This window comes from Achroia grisella, unplaced genomic scaffold (assembly GCF_030625045.1).
Source record: "Achroia grisella isolate CSIRO2021 unplaced genomic scaffold, CSIRO_AGI_Agris_v1 utg1240, whole genome shotgun sequence".
Classification (NCBI taxonomy): domain Eukaryota; kingdom Metazoa; phylum Arthropoda; class Insecta; order Lepidoptera; family Pyralidae; genus Achroia; species Achroia grisella.
Genome location: NW_026712603.1, coordinates 550,493 through 569,824, shown reverse-complemented (window position 1 = coordinate 569,824; position 19,332 = coordinate 550,493). Strand labels below are relative to the sequence as shown.

The window sequence follows — 19,332 nt, the reverse complement described above, 5'->3', positions numbered from 1 at the left end:
AAAACAATAGCTGGGTAACATCGGTTTACGATCGATTTGCGCCAAGTAAGTAGGTACCTAATTATAAATTGTACTTGCTATACCTATAGTGTCTCTAGCTGGTAGGAATAGTCGTATTAATAATCATTATAGTAATATGTTTACGTATATCCGTGATTTATTATTTTTAATGTATGATAATGGTGTACTGCCTGCGCTGGCGTGGCACTGATGGAGTATGGTAGAATGAGCGGGGGGGATAGGATCGGTTGGCCCGTCGTGGTGGGTTCGTGTTAATTTGTCGCGATGGTTTCTGGGGGAGCCGCGTGGAGGTCCCTCTGGCGTCATATATTGTTAGCAGTGGGATTATTTTAACAATCCCATTCCCCCTTCCGTATTTCCGTGTTGAAATAAAAAAATCGGTAATGATTGTTGTTGCCGCTGCATGTTCGTTTCATAAGGGGACGGTGACGGTGAGATGTTTAGTGGGACATCATATTACGTGATGCAATAGACCTGTGGGTATGAAGTATAATAGAGCACTGTGCGGGCGACACGTTTGTTTTGCTTTATCTTTTCTAGGTGTCGATGCACTTTAATTACTTTTGGCAATAGGGCCGCCTTATTGTATTTATACAGAGGTGGTGACTAGTGTTCAAATGTCACTATTTTCTTTTAGAGTATTGCTGCAAATGGAAGTGGTCTAAAGTTCCTCTTTCTAACTGTAATGATCACATGATAACCTAATATTACATTTTGTACAATATATTATATTACGATGTAAATAAAAAAAAAAAAATATTACGATGTTGTCGGGTGATACGATATTATTACAAATGATGGTGAGCTGACAATTGTACCTGCATTATAGTACTGATGTTGGGTATTATATACAAAACAACAATAGTAAAATCTAAGGTGGGGTGACACACACGGTTTGAGCAGTACTTGGTGAACAATATTTATATTTGCCTTAATTGATTGCAAGTGTTGAAGTATCTGGGTAACAGTGTCCCATACATTTCGATGCGGATGAGTTGTTCGGAATACCTGCAGACTATTTTATTCTGGTATTCGAGCAGAGCCGCGAAGTAGTGTGGTTAAAATGTTTTTATTTGGATTGGATTTGGCTTTTGGATTATATAATTTATAAATAATAATTATTAGTGAGCATTCCAATGGATGCCGGTGGGAATTGCAATTGTTTTGCATAGGAAGGTTTTAAATGTAGATTAATTATTAGTTTGATATATTATGTTGGGGTCTACTATACATGTCGTATAGTGCAAGGTGCCTATCTACTTGTCTGGCATATTTTTACCAATTTGTGCTTTGTGTTAAAATGAAGCGCGCATCTACACTTGCGACCTAGAAGGCAATCTTTTGGTTTGGTGAATTTAGTGTCTAATGAATTTGTTGAAGAAAAACAAAAAACAACGTAGTCAAGAGGTTGAGATGCCGACTATTATATTGCGAGGAAGTGTGTCGCTAGTTATGGTCGGATGTAAGGTACAGGAGTGCTGTTTCTGTATGCGGTGTGTGGTTTCTATAGTCAGTAACACTGGAACGAGAAAAATGATACCTAATTATGTATATAGAATTATTCTATTATTTTTACAGCAATGACAGTGATTAACTTTTAATAATAAGCTATAGTATAGTACAGTGGTGGTGAGTATGTCTTTATGGAATCATATTTAAGATTCTCTCTAATTTAAAAATACCAGTAAATTAGAAATTGCACAATAATGGTTACATGAAATAGAACTACTATTAAGTTCTGAATTATTGTACCTACTCGCCTAATGCATTATGCGGATGAGTGAAGGGGTTATTAGAGTGGAAAAAAAAAATGTTTTTTACATTCTTTGAAGTTTCGGGAACATGGAATAGAATATGAATATTCTTTATTTAAAGAAGCTTGAATAAATAATAGGAATAATAGCCATAATTGCATTAATGTACCGCATTTAGTAGCTGTGGAATGGAGTTAGAATTTGTTTTGTGATCACATGCAGACAGCGCTGACAGCTGTTTTATATGAATGTGACGGGGATGTTGGAGCGATGGGGAGTCATTTTTAATTGACAGTTAATCCAGTTGCGGCTGGAGTTGTGTAGTGTCGCGATACGCGAAATAAGTGTATTAATGTGGTTTTGAGTTTTGAGATAGCTAATAGGAAATGATACCTGCTTCCTCCCGCGTACACTTAAATCGTGGAATGAACTTCCTGCCGAGGTTTTCTCACGAGACTACAGCATGGGGTTTTTCAAAAAGGGTATATTAAGGTTTCTTAAGTGTCGGCAACGCGCACGTGACACCCCTGATGCTTCAGGCGTCCATAGGCTACGGTAACCATTTACCATCAAATGGGCCGTAGGCTTGTTTGCCACCATAGTAGTATAAAAAAAAAAAAAGTAGTTGTAAAATATATACATGTATTTGTTTATCGTCATAGTACTGGTGTTGGTCGCTCTCTAAATACTTTGGCCGCATTGCAGGGTAGCTTAGACAAATTAGCGTGTTTTAACTTTTACATACGTACTACAGTGCAACCTCGATAAAACAAATCGAAAAAAAAATATATATATATATAGTATATCAAGTAATTCGTTGAACTGAGATTTATTATGTTGAAGGTACGTTGGTCTAAACTTCGTTATAAAAAGGTAAAAAAAAACTGTCGTAAGCTATTTCAACTTGAATCTTTAATAATAGTGACGAGCAGCAGTGTTTACAAAACTTTACATTACTTTCCATCGAACAACAATTATTGTTCTACGAACATAAGTACGTCGAAACATGTCCTGACATGAATCACATTTTATGAGATAAGAGATAAGTAGAGTTAGAGTCATACCATTGGTGGGAACATTATATAAAGGTTTTGGGTTAAGAAAATTCCTTAGAAAGAGGTGTTTTTCCAAATTAAAAAAAAATAATAATAATAATGTCGCAATGTAAAGGTATATTTTACATCGATTCTTATGGAAAATCCAAGGGATTACAAAGAATTAGTTAAATCAAGGAAGTCGTTATATACGAGGTATATTATTGTGAATGAGGTGCGTTATATTATGGCTGCACAATTATTATTATTATTATTACTAGATAATAATGTAAACCATGATGCATGACAGTAACAATTACTAACGATACATTATTGGAAAAAAAGTGGTTCTGAGGATACTATTAGTATTCCTATACTTTAGATTAGAATTATTTACTGGACATTCTTGTGGAGTAAATAAATCTGAAATATGTTTAATATTAGTAGTCATAAATGTATATATTGTGAAAATTAAATGGATAAGAGTGGCGTTTAATTGTCTTATAATTATAAAATTTGGTGTTTTGCAGGAGTCCATGATTTGCTTATAAATTGACTATTGGCTCGGATGACCTTAAAGAAATTAGCAAAGGAAGAAAAACAATGAGCATAATACTAATAACCAATACTTAAAGAGGATGAATTAAGAAGTTCAATGGAGTTATAATGACGGTGACAATGGCATTGATATTCTAAAAAAGGAGCTACAGAGGTAAGGTAGACTGGGCCGTCAAGCATTAAATTGCGTATTGACGGACAGGTTGCATTAAATTGCGTTGGCTGGGCCATCAGGCATTAAATTGCGAACTGATGGACAGATTGCATTAAATTGCGTTGGCTGGGCCATCAGGCATTAAATTGCGAACTGATGGACAGATTGCATTAAATTGCGTTGGCTGGGCCATCAGGCATTAAATTGCGAACTGATGGACAGATTGCATTAAATTGCGTTGGACTGGGCCGTCAAGCATTAAATTGCGTATTGGCGGACAGGTTGCATTAAATTGCGTTGGCTGGGTCGTTAAGCATTCAATTGCGTATTAACGTCCAGTTTGTGTTAAATTGTCTTTGGCGGGGTCATCAAGCATTGTATTGTGTATTGATGAATGGTGTCCTATTCATTAAAGGTAAATTGATAGAATGTTGCATTAAATTGCGGTTGAATATAAGTAATAAAAAATTGCCAGTTTTAATGCATATTAATTATCGGAGTGAAATGGAGCGGATTCAGTAAAATATAATAAATCAAAAGTCATAGGACACACATTAATTTTGGTCGAAAATATAATTTCTATAACTAATATAATTGACGATTGCTGGAGTACGTAGAGTCGCTGTGGTGATATATGTGGTATATGTGGTATATGTCGATCGCTCAAAGACTGGTCTGACAACCTTTCCTAATATTTTAGCACTGAATTAATGCAGGTGATAAGAGAGATAATTTTGGTACGATGAAGAATGGTTATAGTTATACCCAATTAATACTATATGGACTGATATCAGATGTGTAGACAGAATATAGTGGAAAGTCGTTTGCAATTGTTGATGCAACTCTTGATATAATAATAATATTCTGATATACCACCACAGGACCCATCAATATTTTATGGAATGATAATAATAAATAGTGGGGAGTTTTGAAGAAATTCCAGATTGTGTTTTAGATAATCAGTTTTCAAATGTACATGATAAAGAAAAATACTACATGTAAATAACACATTGCATGAGACAGATAGAATGAAAAAAAATATAAGTATTTACCTTAAACCTACAAAATATAAAGTAGTGACTACTATGATAGAGATATTCTGGTCATAAACATACAACATTTTTTCAGAAGTGCTTTATACTAATCTTACATAATATTACACAATAACAAAGTGGAATAACGATTATATGAAAACAAATATAAAAGAAGAAAGGTGAAGTATGTGAAACACAGAGTAAATTGGAGTTAATATATAAATGTAATTTATATTCGAAAGAGGAGGAAAAATCACGGTGCTGGTTACGCTGGAAAGGCCAATCGCACTAGAGGCATTCGGCTTATGTGTGGCAGTATAGTGTCAAAATGAGTCCACCATCGGTGTAACGTAGCACACATGCCTCCAAGGAACAAATACCTAATAGAGTGGATTGATTCATGCTTGAAAAGAAAATAAACTTAAAAAGGAGAGAGATGTAGTGTATGTGGAAACACTAGCAGTTTATTATCTATCGTCTCGAGCCGAGCGTACACGGACCGCCGTGCGCAAGAGGGAAGGGATTCCCTGCGCAAGTGCCGCGGAGTAAAGACGTGGAGCTATGGCTAACGAGCCGATATTACGTCGATAACAACTTACATACAAGAAGACATAAATAACAAATAAGTGAACACTATACTTAGTTATTTCTGCTCATCATATTGCATCATTTTGCCAATCATCTGTTTGATGAGAAATGACCATATGTTTTGTTTATGATGTGAAAATGGAACTTAAGTTGCGTTAATGATAATTTAATTCACCAACCTCATGCATAAAAAACATTTGTATTATCTAATTAGGAGTTACATGAGAATTACTTAATTACTTTCATCTATTATTCTACATACAGTATTCTTGCTAGTATCACTACAAATACTGACTGTCAATTAGTAACATTAAAATAACGAAATTGGGAAAGTCATACAGCTGTTTATAATTATTCCACTTTATTTCCAATATTTGATTCAATAAGTTTTCAACTATAGGAACAACTTTTGTATAAACAATTATAAAATGAACCGTTTTAAGTAGCCTCCAAACAAAAAAAAGAATAAATTCTTAGAACTAAGAACAATATTGATCACATTGGCATTAAAAAATAACAGCATCATAATTGGTACACTCACTAAGATTAGGAACTAAGATGCTACAGTTACACTTACAGATCTACAGATACAAACAGCATATTAAAAAAGGTATAGAAGAATTGAAGAAAACTTATTAAGTTAGAATGAATTAATGAAGTTTTTTACGTGGCAAAAACAAAATAACTTGAAAAAAAAATTGCTCATAGGGTTTTGCTACAGTCATTGCTAAAATGCATTACCTTTGTAGTGAGAGGTCATACTTTAATTGTAATTGTAGTGCTATTGATTATTTAAGCAGCAAGTTCTTTATATTTTTTGTGTGTATTTAACTTGAACAGGTTGTCTACTGCATGCTTAATGTATGTAACTTGTACTACTCAATCTAGTAAAGATGGATTCGTACAAAATACAGACATTGTATACATACTTGGTTCACACAAAAATTGCTTAGCATTAAAACACTCAATATACAAGTAAACATATAGTTCACTTAACTATAAATATGACAAGAAATTTTAACAGTTCCTTTGTAAACAAAGGAACTCTTAAAATTTTCAAATGATATGAAACAAAGTTTAGAATCCATCTAAAAACTACAAATATTGTGTTAAACTTATGACTGTTATGATGTAGGCCTCTTTAGATTCAAATGAATTAGTGTTGAATTTGTCATAATGCACTAAGAGGTCAGACTATTTATATTCATTCTATCATCATCCACTTGTGACCCACCAGAACATACCATTCTGTTGTCATCTATACATATAAAAAAAATTGAAGTATCCGTTTTTTACTACATGCATATGAATATAAATATGATACATACAAAATAACACTTTTTACAATTTTTGTCTGTCTATCTGTGTCTGTTATGGCTAATCTCTGAAATGGCTGGACTAATTTTGATGGGACTATTTTTTTTGGCAGGTAGCTGATGTAATGAGTAACTTAGGCTACTTTTATTTTAGAAAAATAAAGTTAGATTCCATGCGGATGAAGTTGCTTTTTTTATGTGTCTTAATGAAGTTTATTTTTCAGTTGCAAATATGGGACACAGCTGGTCAAGAGAGGTTCAGATCTATAACACAGAGCTACTACAGATCAGCACATGCTCTCATATTGGTGTATGACATATCTTGCCAGCCCACATTTGATTGCTTGCCTGATTGGCTGCGAGAGATTGAAGAGTATGCTAATAATAAAGTGCTTAGGATATTAGTGGGTGAGTGTTACTTATCTTTTTTTTACGTAATGACTTGTATTGTGTTATTTGCCTTGTTGCCTAAAACTAGGACATCTCAAAATAATAACTAAACGAGAAGCACTTAATGATTGGCAGAATACGCCAGGATTAGTACATTCAAAAGCCTTAATAACGGGCTACTCGAATCAATACTCCTAATAGACTTCTACTATTGAGTAAAAACAATATATGCATCATGACTAGGGCCCTCACTGGACACTGCAAGCTGAATAAGCACATGGCGAAATTAGGCTTTAGCTTAACATCAACCTGCAGATTTTGCCAAGCAGAAGAGGAGATGCCACTGCACATCCTATGTGGCTGTAGCCCTCTAATGCATAAACGAAATATCTCCTTTGGAAAGTATACACTATTCTGAGGAGATAAAAACCAAGCTCCTAAGAATATCCTTCAATTCTTGTCCTTTACGGGTCTAGGTAGCGAGCTTTGAAAATGGACGAGCACAATAGATCTATACAGATCGCAGTATTACAGGTCATTGCACCTGGTAATAGCCCAAACCCCCCAATAAAATAAAAATAATTTTGTTATTTCTATTTATATTTATATGTTACTGGTATGATAACCAAATTAACATCATTAAATGGGCGGATTGTTTTTCTGATGGGTATAAGTTGGAGTGTGGGGTGAGACAAGGTAACTGATAATAAAACAACAACTGATAATGAAACTTGTCTATAGTTTCATGACATAACGTTATTGTCACCATGTTAATTTAAAAAAATTAAATGGCTCAATGTAGTAATGCCGCAGAATCATTGAATAGTAATAAGAAAAGTTTTTATCTTTAGAAATGGAAGTTTTTTTATATCTTCTTTATATTAATCGAAAAATATACTGTGTATTTGACATCTGAAAGCATTACCTGAAGAGTAAGGAACATAACAACACGCATATGCACACACACTCCAACTTATACACACAAACACTAAAAAATGCATGTGTTCAACAGGTAATAAAACAGACAGAGAAGACAGGGAGATACCGAGGCATATCGGCGAGGACTTCGCTCAGCGGCACGGCATGTACTTCCTGGAAACTTCAGCAAAGGAGGCTGAGAATGTGGAGCGACTGTTTATGGAGATAGCTGTCGAACTGATGGAGGTATATGCATTGGATGTTATGACGAATGGCGATGAATAATGGCGAATGCTTGATTATAGTGCGTCTCCAGACGAGGTAGGCGGGGTGAGATATCAAAATAAGAACATAATTGGCGGCTCGTTGGTCTGACAGTTTAGTACACCGCTAATGGTGAAAATTGTATCCATGAATATATTATGTATGTATTTACAAAAAACGTATCTATGTTTTGTATCCATAGTCTAGTACCCAGTTCTACTCAGCTCGGGGTTAGATAACGCCGTGTGAATTGTCTAAGGATATTAAATTGACAATCGTTGATATGAATATAATAAATGTCAAATAAACGTGACGCAGACAAAGTTGCGCGGCTCAGCTAGTAAAAAGATAACTCATAGTCAAATGTACAAACGCCTGGTGCGTTTGAAACAACTGTAGAGACAGTGAACGTTAAGGAATATAAGAAATAGGAATTTAAATCCTGGTATCATTGTTTCAGCAAGCAAAATGCAAGGAGCTACCAAAATACGACGGCAGTTTAGGACCCATCAACGGGAAGACCACCTCAGTCGGTGACACTTCGTGCTGTCTGCGCTCGTAAACCTAACGAATTTATCTCATTGATTTTTATTATTTATAATGATTAGATTCCTTATTCATAAAAATGTAAAACTTTTTTTTTTGTCTTGGAGTTCTACAGCAAAAGACGTGTAGAAGTTATTTAATATATTTAAAATTTTAGTCCTTTTCAAAAAAGGAATAGCTAGTTTTTTCGACTTTTTTTGTATATATTGCGCCATATCTTCGCCAATTATTGTAAAAGGATTTAATATTTTTTTTATATATAAAAAAGTTAATTTTAAAATGGTTCTAGAAATATAATTTTTTTGTTTTACTTTTTTTATGAATAAGGCGTTATATGTGTTTCTGTAATAATGTCATCATGTGGGGGACTTTAACAATGCAATGTAAACCTTTATAATAATCAAATGGTTTTAACATGGACCATATGAAAGTAACGGTAGTATAGTGAAAAAGTACCCGCAATAGCTCTTTCTAATAAAGTTTAGTTTGGACAGGTGATTGAGAATATAACTATTGTAAAACTCTCGTTTTTAATATACATTATTTATATTATTAACTGGGTAAGACCCAAACACATGAATAATTATAATCGAGATAGGTAGGATTTATTTACCATAAAATTATTCGTGTTAAGACTCAGTTAATAATATAAATAATGAGCATATAACTATTCTAGAATTCGTGCAATTCGATTTTATATGTATAATAGAAAAAAGTACTTAGGTATTGTATAAACATATTTACCGCGAATGAAAAATACGGTAATAGAAAAACTCCCTATAATAGATCTCTCTGATTTCATTTAAATTGGACAGGTGATTGAGAGTATAGCTTTTTATATTCCAGAATTCATGAAATTCGGCTTTAAATGTATGACAGATAAAAATAATGTCCTATAATTTTTTTTATCCTACAAGGACATTTTAGACTTTTAAATCACTCATTACGGTGTCTCAGGTACTGCTTAAAATATATTTACCGTGAATAAAAAATATGGTAATAGTAAAAAAACTCGCCTAATATATATTTCTAGTTTGATTTAGTTTGGACAGGTCATTGAAATGTAATAAATTAATAGTAACCTACGATTTTTTATCCTAAAAGAGTCTGTTTCAAAGCCAGTTAACTGAGGTACTGTTTAAATTAAATTTATTACGAATATAAAGTATTGTCCTAGTTTGCTAACTGATGGAATATTTGCTATTACTATTGTCGAAATGTGATAGACTTGCAAGGTAAAAATTAGACAATACAATGTATTTGTCTGTTCCACCGCTGTGAATGTACGACGGTGTACTCGTTAATTATAGCTGTAAGCGCTTTGTTTACTTTTTAAACGCAATTTTTATAATAATATACATTTTTTTTCGTGCAATGTAAATACTTTTATATTTTTTAATTTTTCTTACTAAATTAGGTGCGATAGTGATGTAGTTATGTGTAGCTGTTTCGTTGTTGTTCTGAGGTAGTAGGTAGTGATGAAGTTGTAGTTAATTGAAGTGTGCTTATAACGAGAAATATTATGTTTAAATGAACAGTTTGACAGGCAATAACGTTACTAATATTATAAATGCGAAAGTAACTTCCTGTCGCGCTTTTACGCCAAATCTACTGAAACGATTAAAATGAAATTTGGCACACAGATAGTCCAGACCTGAGACAGGCTTTTTAATGCGACATATAGGTTGAAACGGGAGATGAAAGCTCGTATGGAAGTATCGTCATTTTTAAAACTTGAAACTTATTTTTAGACTGTTAATTAAACATAAATAACATTTATATCTCCCTTATATTGTATATCTCCCATTTAACTAAACGGGGCAAAGCCTTCAAACAGACAGGTCTTACCCTAATTAGTATTATTATTCTATTTTTGCCCGCGGTTTCACTCGCGTTAAATTTCAATATAAAATATAGCCTGTGTGTTATTCTGATGCATAAGCTATGTTACTGTAAAGTTTCATTAAAATCCGTTTAATAGTTTTTGCGTGAAAGAGTAACAATCATCAATATATTTAAACTTATGCGTTTATAATATTATTAGGATAAATACGATTCAATACCGCTTAAAAGCGATAGGTATTCAGATTGGTTTGTAAATGTTTTATGTCTCGTTGTAATTACCTTCAGTTATCTACTAAAATTCTATCTGTGATTGATTTAATTTGAAAGCGTTAACTCCAGGGTTGCCATTATGAGACTATGACATCCTTACAGAAACACGACATACTTTGTATTTCGTAGTATCGAGGTCATTCCACTCGCTTTAAGTGCTTTAGTGTTGTAACAGTGTCATTAATGTTATTTAAGTTTGTAACACACGACGTTGGCAGTGACGTACCTATAAGGCAAGCCCGTATTGAAGTCTGAAAACTCAAGTTCTGTAAGGCAAGCTTCTATTGAAAACTTGAGTTCTATAATATTCATAGAAAATATGTGAATAGGAATGAAATGATGTGGAGATATATATACCTATATGTATTCAATCGCCATCAAAAAACAGTATATACTGAAGCAAAAACTTTATACCCCTTTTTTTCTAAAATTGCTCGGACGGAAAAGTATGAAATTTTGCACACTTATAGTTTATATAGAGAAGTGCAGAATGCTCATATATTTTTAATTGTGCATAAAAATACATTAAAACTAATAAGAAAACATTACAAACACTATTGTACCATGTATTTGATATGCACGTATATCCTTTACTCCATTGTTTAATAGTCTTTGGATTCAATAGAACCTTAATAATGTTCAAACATATAATGTAAATTATGGTCGTATTTCAAGCACTAAACGATCACTAGTTTCTATAATTGGCTATTTTAACTTGGGTATGGGACAATTATTATAAATATCTAAGACAGGGCTTGCCTTAAGTTTAATAGTGGGGACGTCACTAGCACAGATATTCTGTTTTATCGATTTAATATATGGATATATTACAGACACTAACCGAATCCCAGTCTTTTGTATCTGTAAGCGTGGCGTCTCCTGTAATCCGGCTACTCGGAGGATGCTTTGAGGTTGGGAGTCCTGGTGCTGAGTGGCCCATGTTGAATGGACGTCCACACTAGGCCCGGTATTAATATGGACCCCCCCGGAATACTATGGGGGGGTGCAGGTTACAGATACAAAATATTGTACAAACTATATTACTAGTATGTTTGATACGATATAGCTACAGAAACTCCTAAATAATTCATATAGGTATAAATACAGATATCGATAAAATACATTACCTGTGCCCTGTGTAAAAACTATTTATATTGTAGAATTAAACCTAATTTATATTTAGAGTCAATTCACTTTAGTGTAGTTTTCAGAACCATATTTTTGCATATCAATGCCAATTGTATAGTGTTAATGTGACCAATATAGACTTACTTGCTTAAATATTTGGCTGTAGGTGGAGGATATGTAGGTATAGCTAAGGTAGTCCTAAGGAATAGCAACGTATTGGGGGACATCATGGACGTTACTCTAATCCCCTCTCTATCCCCCGTCCAATTCAACGGAGATCGAAATGACAACAGTCTGTACCGAGGTTCAAATCCCTAGTTCCCTACCCCTGCCCTCAGACTAAAGTCGTATCCGTCATGCAGGAGTTGGCCTTCAGCCGCTCCATGAGTCCTTCCGCGGGTTTGGAGTGCACACTCACCCACATTTTTGTTATGATGTAAAAGCCAGCTATTTGAAAATTATTTTCATTTATGCATTTACTTCTTGTAGAAAGTTTAGTTTCATAAATTGATAAAAACTTTCTCCTTAGGATGCAAGTTACGATTACCCCTTACCACAGAGTAAAAATGCATTTTATGCAAACACTGATTTCCTGTATACCACAGAATAAAAATACAATTTATGTAATAATAGATTTAGCTATGTACGGTCCATGATGTTTGTCTATATACGAGTTGGTTATGACTGTGCGGCTTATTTGCTATGTCCTATAGGTTAAAACATGTAAAGGGAAGGTAACTAATGCTCTTTTGATTCTATTTATTTTATTTATTATTTCAGTCTCATGGCATATATTATAAATACCTTATAAACTAACATGCATATGAATTAATATTATTAATATTCTGTGTGAATTGCAGTACTTAAAAAGATACTTACGAAGCCAAAGACGATTATGAAATTAAAAGATTCTTAAATGACAAATGTGTGTGGCATTAGTTGGTCACGTGTGATATTTTCGAATTTTACACGTAGCAAAGAAGTAAATTAGCAGATTTAATTTAAAAGAAGTGTATGTTAAACAAACTTATACTTTACTCATCATTTCAGTTAAATCTATCAACTCAGAGCCACAATTGCCTTCCCTGTCCTCCTCGAAATTGAAACAAAATTCATTTTTGACACTGTAACAACTGTATTAATATTAGCCGTTTTGTTATTAGGTATGTACTCGGACCTTTAGCGTACATTAGCCGCCTTGTGAAATGGTTAACTAGACTATGTGTAGGTTGTAAATTTGCTGAAATACTATTTTGTTGTATAGTTTATAGTAATACATAAAAGTTAGTAAATTAATGCAACGATCTCGACCTACCGCAGTTACAAGTTATGTTGCATTCATAAACTTCGTCAAACACCAAGGGAGAGAGGGTCGATAGTGTGATATTTATGAAAACTCAATTATGTTTCCAACGTGTTTTTTTGGAATTGTTGGAATACGATTATTCGTGTGAATAATCCAATATGATAACAATTATTAGTAATAATTAATTATTAGTTCTTGAGTTAGGTGAATAAATTCTAAAATTGCTTAAAGGAAAACTGACTGATTCAGTCAGTTTTCCTTTAAGCAATCAGAATGTTAGTTGGCTTATTCTGTATAACGTCACAAAACGTGCTATATAAATGTAGATAATATTTGTAACGCATGTTTTGTATGCATCGCACTACAGTACGTACTCTCTTAATGAGACCTCTTTTGTAATTTGATTTATCTTTTGCTCACTACACATGACAACGAAATATATATGAACGGTCAAGATATCCGTGGCACAATATTACATCCATACATTAAATGTGGCAGAATAAATGAGTTTCCAAGTTTTAATGTTAATAGTGTCGAAATGTGGGATTCTTTTAAATATAGGATATACAATCTTGTCTTACGATCATCTTCACTTACGATCTTATTTTAATTATAATTTAATTTTTAAAGTTATTTTTTTATATAAAAACAAAAAAACACAGTTCCTAATTGTATTATAAAAATGACGAGGATGTTTATACAATCGAATTATGCAAAAAAAGGGTTTAGTTGCATTGCAAGTATTATTTTACTAGTATTATTATTTAAAAATAAGCCCCGACACATTTTACAGAATATTATACAACTTAGGAAGCAGTTTTTGCCATTGCGTAACTTTAATTAAAAATATATTTTTTAATGGATGATAAGGGAATGGTGCACTCGCCTGCGCTAACGTTATACGCTGTCGGGGCACCAGTGGAAGATGATAAAGAACATAAGGTCAGCTCAGTGTAGCCTATCGTGATAAATTCACCAAAAATTTATCATGATGGTTTCTATGGGACACAGTTACCAGTTACAGTGACATGGTACTTTGCTAGTAATTTGTCATTAGTCCACATTACTAACAATCCCCTTCCCTCCAGAATTAGTCTATTTGTGAAGTGTTGTACAATACTACCAGACAGACACACGGACTTTAAACATATGAGTAAATACACTCATCTGTGGGGAAGAGAATTGTCAGTTAGAATTGGTAGCAATGTACCATATTAGGTCGATCTCCACGCGGAAACAATCGTGTTTAATTCCTGTTTATTTAATAACGATGGGCAAACTGACCTGACCACATGCTCATCTTATCATCCTCCACTTGTGCCCCGCCACCGTAAACCATTAGCGCAGGGGGGTGCACCATTCCATTATCATTCATAAAAAAAATACACACATCTATGTGTATCGGGGTTAAACGTGCAATGAATGTTAAGTGCAATGAAATGTATCACAACTACGTAGTATTTCAGCAATTTGTTATATTTAACTTAGCGTTAACAATATATTTATTATTATCGTTTTTAGGTGTCTATTTTTGGGAATTTATTATTGATTTTTTTACTAAACATCACACTAATAATTATTAATAGCACTTTGATGTGAGATTGTTTTTGTATTATTATTTAAATGTTGAAATATGAATGTTAATTAAAATTATGTGTCAACACACAATGATGTACAATACTGATGCTAAGAAATGGTTCATATATTTGTTTATATAAACGGGATATATACGGTAATTACGTTATATGATGCCTACGGCTACCCTTTACCGCATTACTTACCATCGAAAGGGAATCCATCACTTAGATTTTCAACACTTGGATTGTGGAATGAACTACCTGTCGAGGTTTCCTCGAGAATTTACAGCATGGAAATCTTAAGAACCTTTTGAAAAACAACTTTTCAAGAAGGGTATTATGATTTCTTAACGGTTGGCAACACGCATGTGACACTGATGTTTCAGCCGTCCATAGGCTACAATAATCGTTTACTAGATGGACCTTATGGTTATTTGCCACCGTCGTAGTATTAAAACAATAGTCCTCTGCTTCATTATGTAACGACCTTATTAACAATTTTCATATAAAATAAATAAAATCATATCCTATAAAGAAACATTTGAAAATTGCACAGTTCGCAATTGCAACTGTGTAATGGTCCTTACAAAAGACACACAGATCACAAATCTCCTTTAATCTGTTACAATTGAGAATTGTTAGAAAAAGTTGTATGAAGCCCCTGGTCACGAGCTGGTCAATCGTCGAGAAATATCGGGAAAAATCACGGTAAATATCCCGTTTGTATAGTGTACAATTGTAAACAACCGTGAAATGTTACATAATTGAACGTTTTTTAATATCAATAAGTTAGAAAGTAGAAACCATTGCAACAGCGTTATATAATCAAGGCCCTGTTTCATTTTAACTAACTCTAATAAATTAATGTGATAACATGTTTGCTTCACTCATGTCTTTAGCATTTTATGATGAAATACGCTGTACAATCTTGAAATGACACGAATTTATATATTATGTTTTATCGTTTTTTATTATACAGTGGACTTGAAAAGGACCCACCGGATTGATTAATATCTTCTTCTATCTTGTATAGACAAAGTAACAATCCATACTCTAGACAAAGTATATTTCTAGTAGAAAAGCTCAAATGTTTAACATTGATTATTAATACAGCAGCTAACAGCTTATTTCAAATCTGAATATATTGGTCTTTTCTACTAAAGATATGGATAATTCATATGTACTTTGATTAAAGAAGTAGATCTCTGTCAGGTGGCAAAATAATCTACCTACTGCCACTACCACTATGAGTGTACTACTATATGAGACGGCAATATTCGGCGTCTTGTTCTATCTCATTTTTTTACCAGTAGAGTTTGCCACTTGACTATATTCCCGCGCTATAGCATGGTACAGTGACAGTTATAATTTTAGCACTCCAGTAAAATAATTGTCTTAATGAGATTCTTAGTAAAAATTCAGTGTAATATCATAATAGGCATTCTCCCAATTGTTTTGTTGTTTTTAATTTTCATGAAGTGATAAAAGCTTCACCGACAAGAGTCCGGTAATTTGATTAAGAATAAGAAATAAACCATATTTTACAAAAATACATCGCCCTAACCTACACCATGTTACGACGCTCGGACTAAACGAGGCAGAATAGAAAAATAATGTCATTGTCTATGATTATATTTGTCTTACGCTTTTAATGTTAACTTTTTCTATTTAGAAAATAATAAAAATGTACTTAAGTATCCCAAGAACGTAAATCCTGTTAATGCATTTTGCACCAGTACCAATGTGCTTAGAATGTAATTTTGTTGTCAAGAATTGCAAATAATGAGTGCTGGCGTTACGTGTTTATGTCACGGCAATGTATACCGTATTGTAACAGCATAAGAATCAGTGTTGAGTATATTTGGACATTACGTGCCACACGGCATCATTGGATCTGAAAATACATTCCTACCTACTTAAATGTTTTTGATAATGAATTAATTCTCACCAAAGAAACGGAATTATTGTAATACTCGCATAAATAAATGATCACTTTCGATACAGAAATTTTCTTTTATTTCTCTTACATTATTATTTGTTAAATGATATTTAGAAAAATTTGCTACATAAATATTTACAGTGCAATGCAAATTTTCGGATTACATATTTTTTAATGGATGACAAGATATTGGCGGACCCGCCAATATCTTGTCATCCATTAAAAAATACATACCGGAATACATTGGTATTCCGTTTGCGATGGCGGGGCACCAGTAGAATTTGATATGATGACTGTCGTGAAGCCATTAAATATAAGAAGAAGATTTTAGTTACATTTTATCTGTCAAATAGTCGTGTACAATTTTTAGTTTATTAAAGCCTAATAATGGGTAAATCTAGTTTTAATTAATAATTCAATACTATATTCATATCAATTTAATAAACTAAAAATTACTTATAATCTATAATGGATAAGTATCTAAGACCCGAAAGATTCGATGCAGATCCGTCAGCAAATATTGATCAATCTCCGCTATGGATACATTGGAAACAAACTTTTGAGAATTTTATTAGTGCTATAAATACTAAGGATAATCCTATTACTCCAGAGCAGCAATACCAAGTACTCGTCAATTACTTATCGCCGATTCTTTATGCACATATCAAAGAATGTAACAACTACACTACAGCGATTCTTAAATTAAATCAATTATTTACAAAACCTGTAAACGAAATCTATTCAAGACATCGTCTTATGAAGCGATATCAGCAATCCGGTGAGTCAGTTCATCAATATATACAAGCTCTTAAACTATTGTCGAAAGAATGTAACTTCCATAAAGTTACAGCAGAACAGAATGAAAGTGAATACATAAGAGACGCTTTCATAGGCGGACTGGTGTCACCTGTAATACGTCAAAGACTGTTAGAAAATAGTACTTTAACCCTAGATGCGGCCTTCCAGCAAGCTCAATCACTGGAGTTAGCAGAAATTCATAATCAGAATTATCTACGTGACACTAATCCTGTAATAAATAATACAAATAACTGTTCTAATATTCCAGTTTTAAAGGATTCTATGTCTGCTGACAATAAGAATACTGATGTCACCGTTGCTGCAACACCAAATTATAGAAATACGTTTGAGTCTTGTTACTTTTGTGGAGAAAAAGACATCCACGAAGATTCTGTCCAGCAGCCAGTTCAACGTGTCTTTCATGTGGTAAGAGGGGTCATTTTGCTAAAGTCTGTCGAAATAAATCTCAACGCAACGCAGCTACCTCCAACGAAAATCAGTCAATCGAAACACTCTCCTGCATACTATCTGCTGCAGATTTAAGTAAAGCGACTGTTCCTATTATTATCAATAACAAAATTATGGCTAGAGCACTAATAGATACAGGCAGTACAGCTAGTTTTATTGACAAACGACTGGTTAACCACTATGATTTAATTGAAACACCATATCACCAAAAGATAACAATGGCCAAGTCAAACCTTATATCACATGTAAAAAGCAGATGTGCATTAACTATAGAAATACAAAAACAAAAGGTGGAAGTCAATCTTATGGTGATGGAAGGATTATGTTCTGATGTTATTCTCGGTCATGATATGTTAAGTGAACATAAATCATTAGAAATGCAATTTGGTGGTTTTAAACCCTCGCTTCAATTATGTACTCTTATAGAAGCCAAAATAAAACCTGTTAGCTTATTCAGTAATTTACTACCTTTCGAGAAACCTATTGCAATTCGATCTAGGAAACAGTCAGAGATGGATCAAAAATTTATAGATGAAGAGATACAAAAGTTATTAAAAGATAAAATAATTGAACCTAGTCAGTCTCCATGGCGAGCACAAGTCCTTGTTACTAGTAGTGAACACCATAAAAAACGTATGGTTATAGATTATTCACAAACAATAAATAGATTTACTTTATTAGATGCATATCCACTCCCTTCTATTGAAGATGTTATAGCTAAGGTATCTAAACATAAAATATTCAGTAAAATAGACCTTAAAAGCGCCTATCATCAAGTACCTATATTGGAAAGCGAAAAATCATATACTGCCTTCGAAGCAGGAGGAAATTTATATCAGTTTCGACGAATTCCGTTTGGTGTCACCAATGGAGTGGCCGCATTTCAACGTGCAATTAATAATATCATAAAATCAGAGCAATTAGAAGGAGTTTATGCTTATCTCGATGATATCACGATTTGTGGGATAAATCAGACTGATCACGATGAAAAACTTAAAAAATTTGAAGAAATTTCTACAAAATATAATCTTACATTAAACGTGACAAAAAGTGAATTTTCAAAGACTACTATAAATCTTCTGGGATACAACATATGTAACGGAGTGATTAAACCTGATCCGGAACGTTTACGCCCTCTCCTAGAACTACCAATTCCTACTGATTCTGTTTCTTTGCGACGAGCACTAGGTATGTTTGCGCACTATGCTAAATGGATTCCTAAATTCTCATACAAAATACAACCATTTGTCAATCATAATACATTTCCGCTTACGGAGGACGCTATAAAAGCATTTGAAGATCTTAAAATAGAGATAGCTAAATCTACAGTAGCTGCTATTGAAAGCGGCATACAAATGACTGTAGAAACTGACGCTTCAGATTACGCTATTGCAGCTACGTTATCTCAAGAAGGTCGGCCAGTA

The 19,332-nt window shown here is 33.4% G+C and overlaps 1 protein-coding gene across 1 annotated transcript; it reads left to right on the top strand.

The window, feature by feature from the left end:
* Window positions 1-6,665: 6,665 nt before the first annotated feature.
* Window positions 6,666-8,761, top strand: LOC131854595 (ras-related protein Rab-30-like). The gene is made up of 3 exons (XM_059205716.1): window positions 6,666-6,867; window positions 7,862-8,013; window positions 8,492-8,761. The coding sequence occupies exons 1-3, from the start codon at window positions 6,666-6,668 to the stop codon at window positions 8,591-8,593; spliced, it is 456 nt and encodes a 151-aa protein (XP_059061699.1). The 3' UTR covers window positions 8,594-8,761.
* The last annotated feature ends 10,571 nt before the right edge of the window (window positions 8,762-19,332 follow it).

Coding starts and splice junctions, on each gene's coding strand:
- LOC131854595 (XM_059205716.1), top strand. CDS start 6,666: ATGAAGTTTATTTTTCAGTTGCAAATATGGGACACAGCTGGTCAAGAG. Junction 6,868..7,861: donor AGTGCTTAGGATATTAGTGG/GTGAGTGTTACT, acceptor TGTGTTCAACAG/GTAATAAAACAGACAGAGAA. Junction 8,014..8,491: donor TAGCTGTCGAACTGATGGAG/GTATATGCATTG, acceptor TCATTGTTTCAG/CAAGCAAAATGCAAGGAGCT.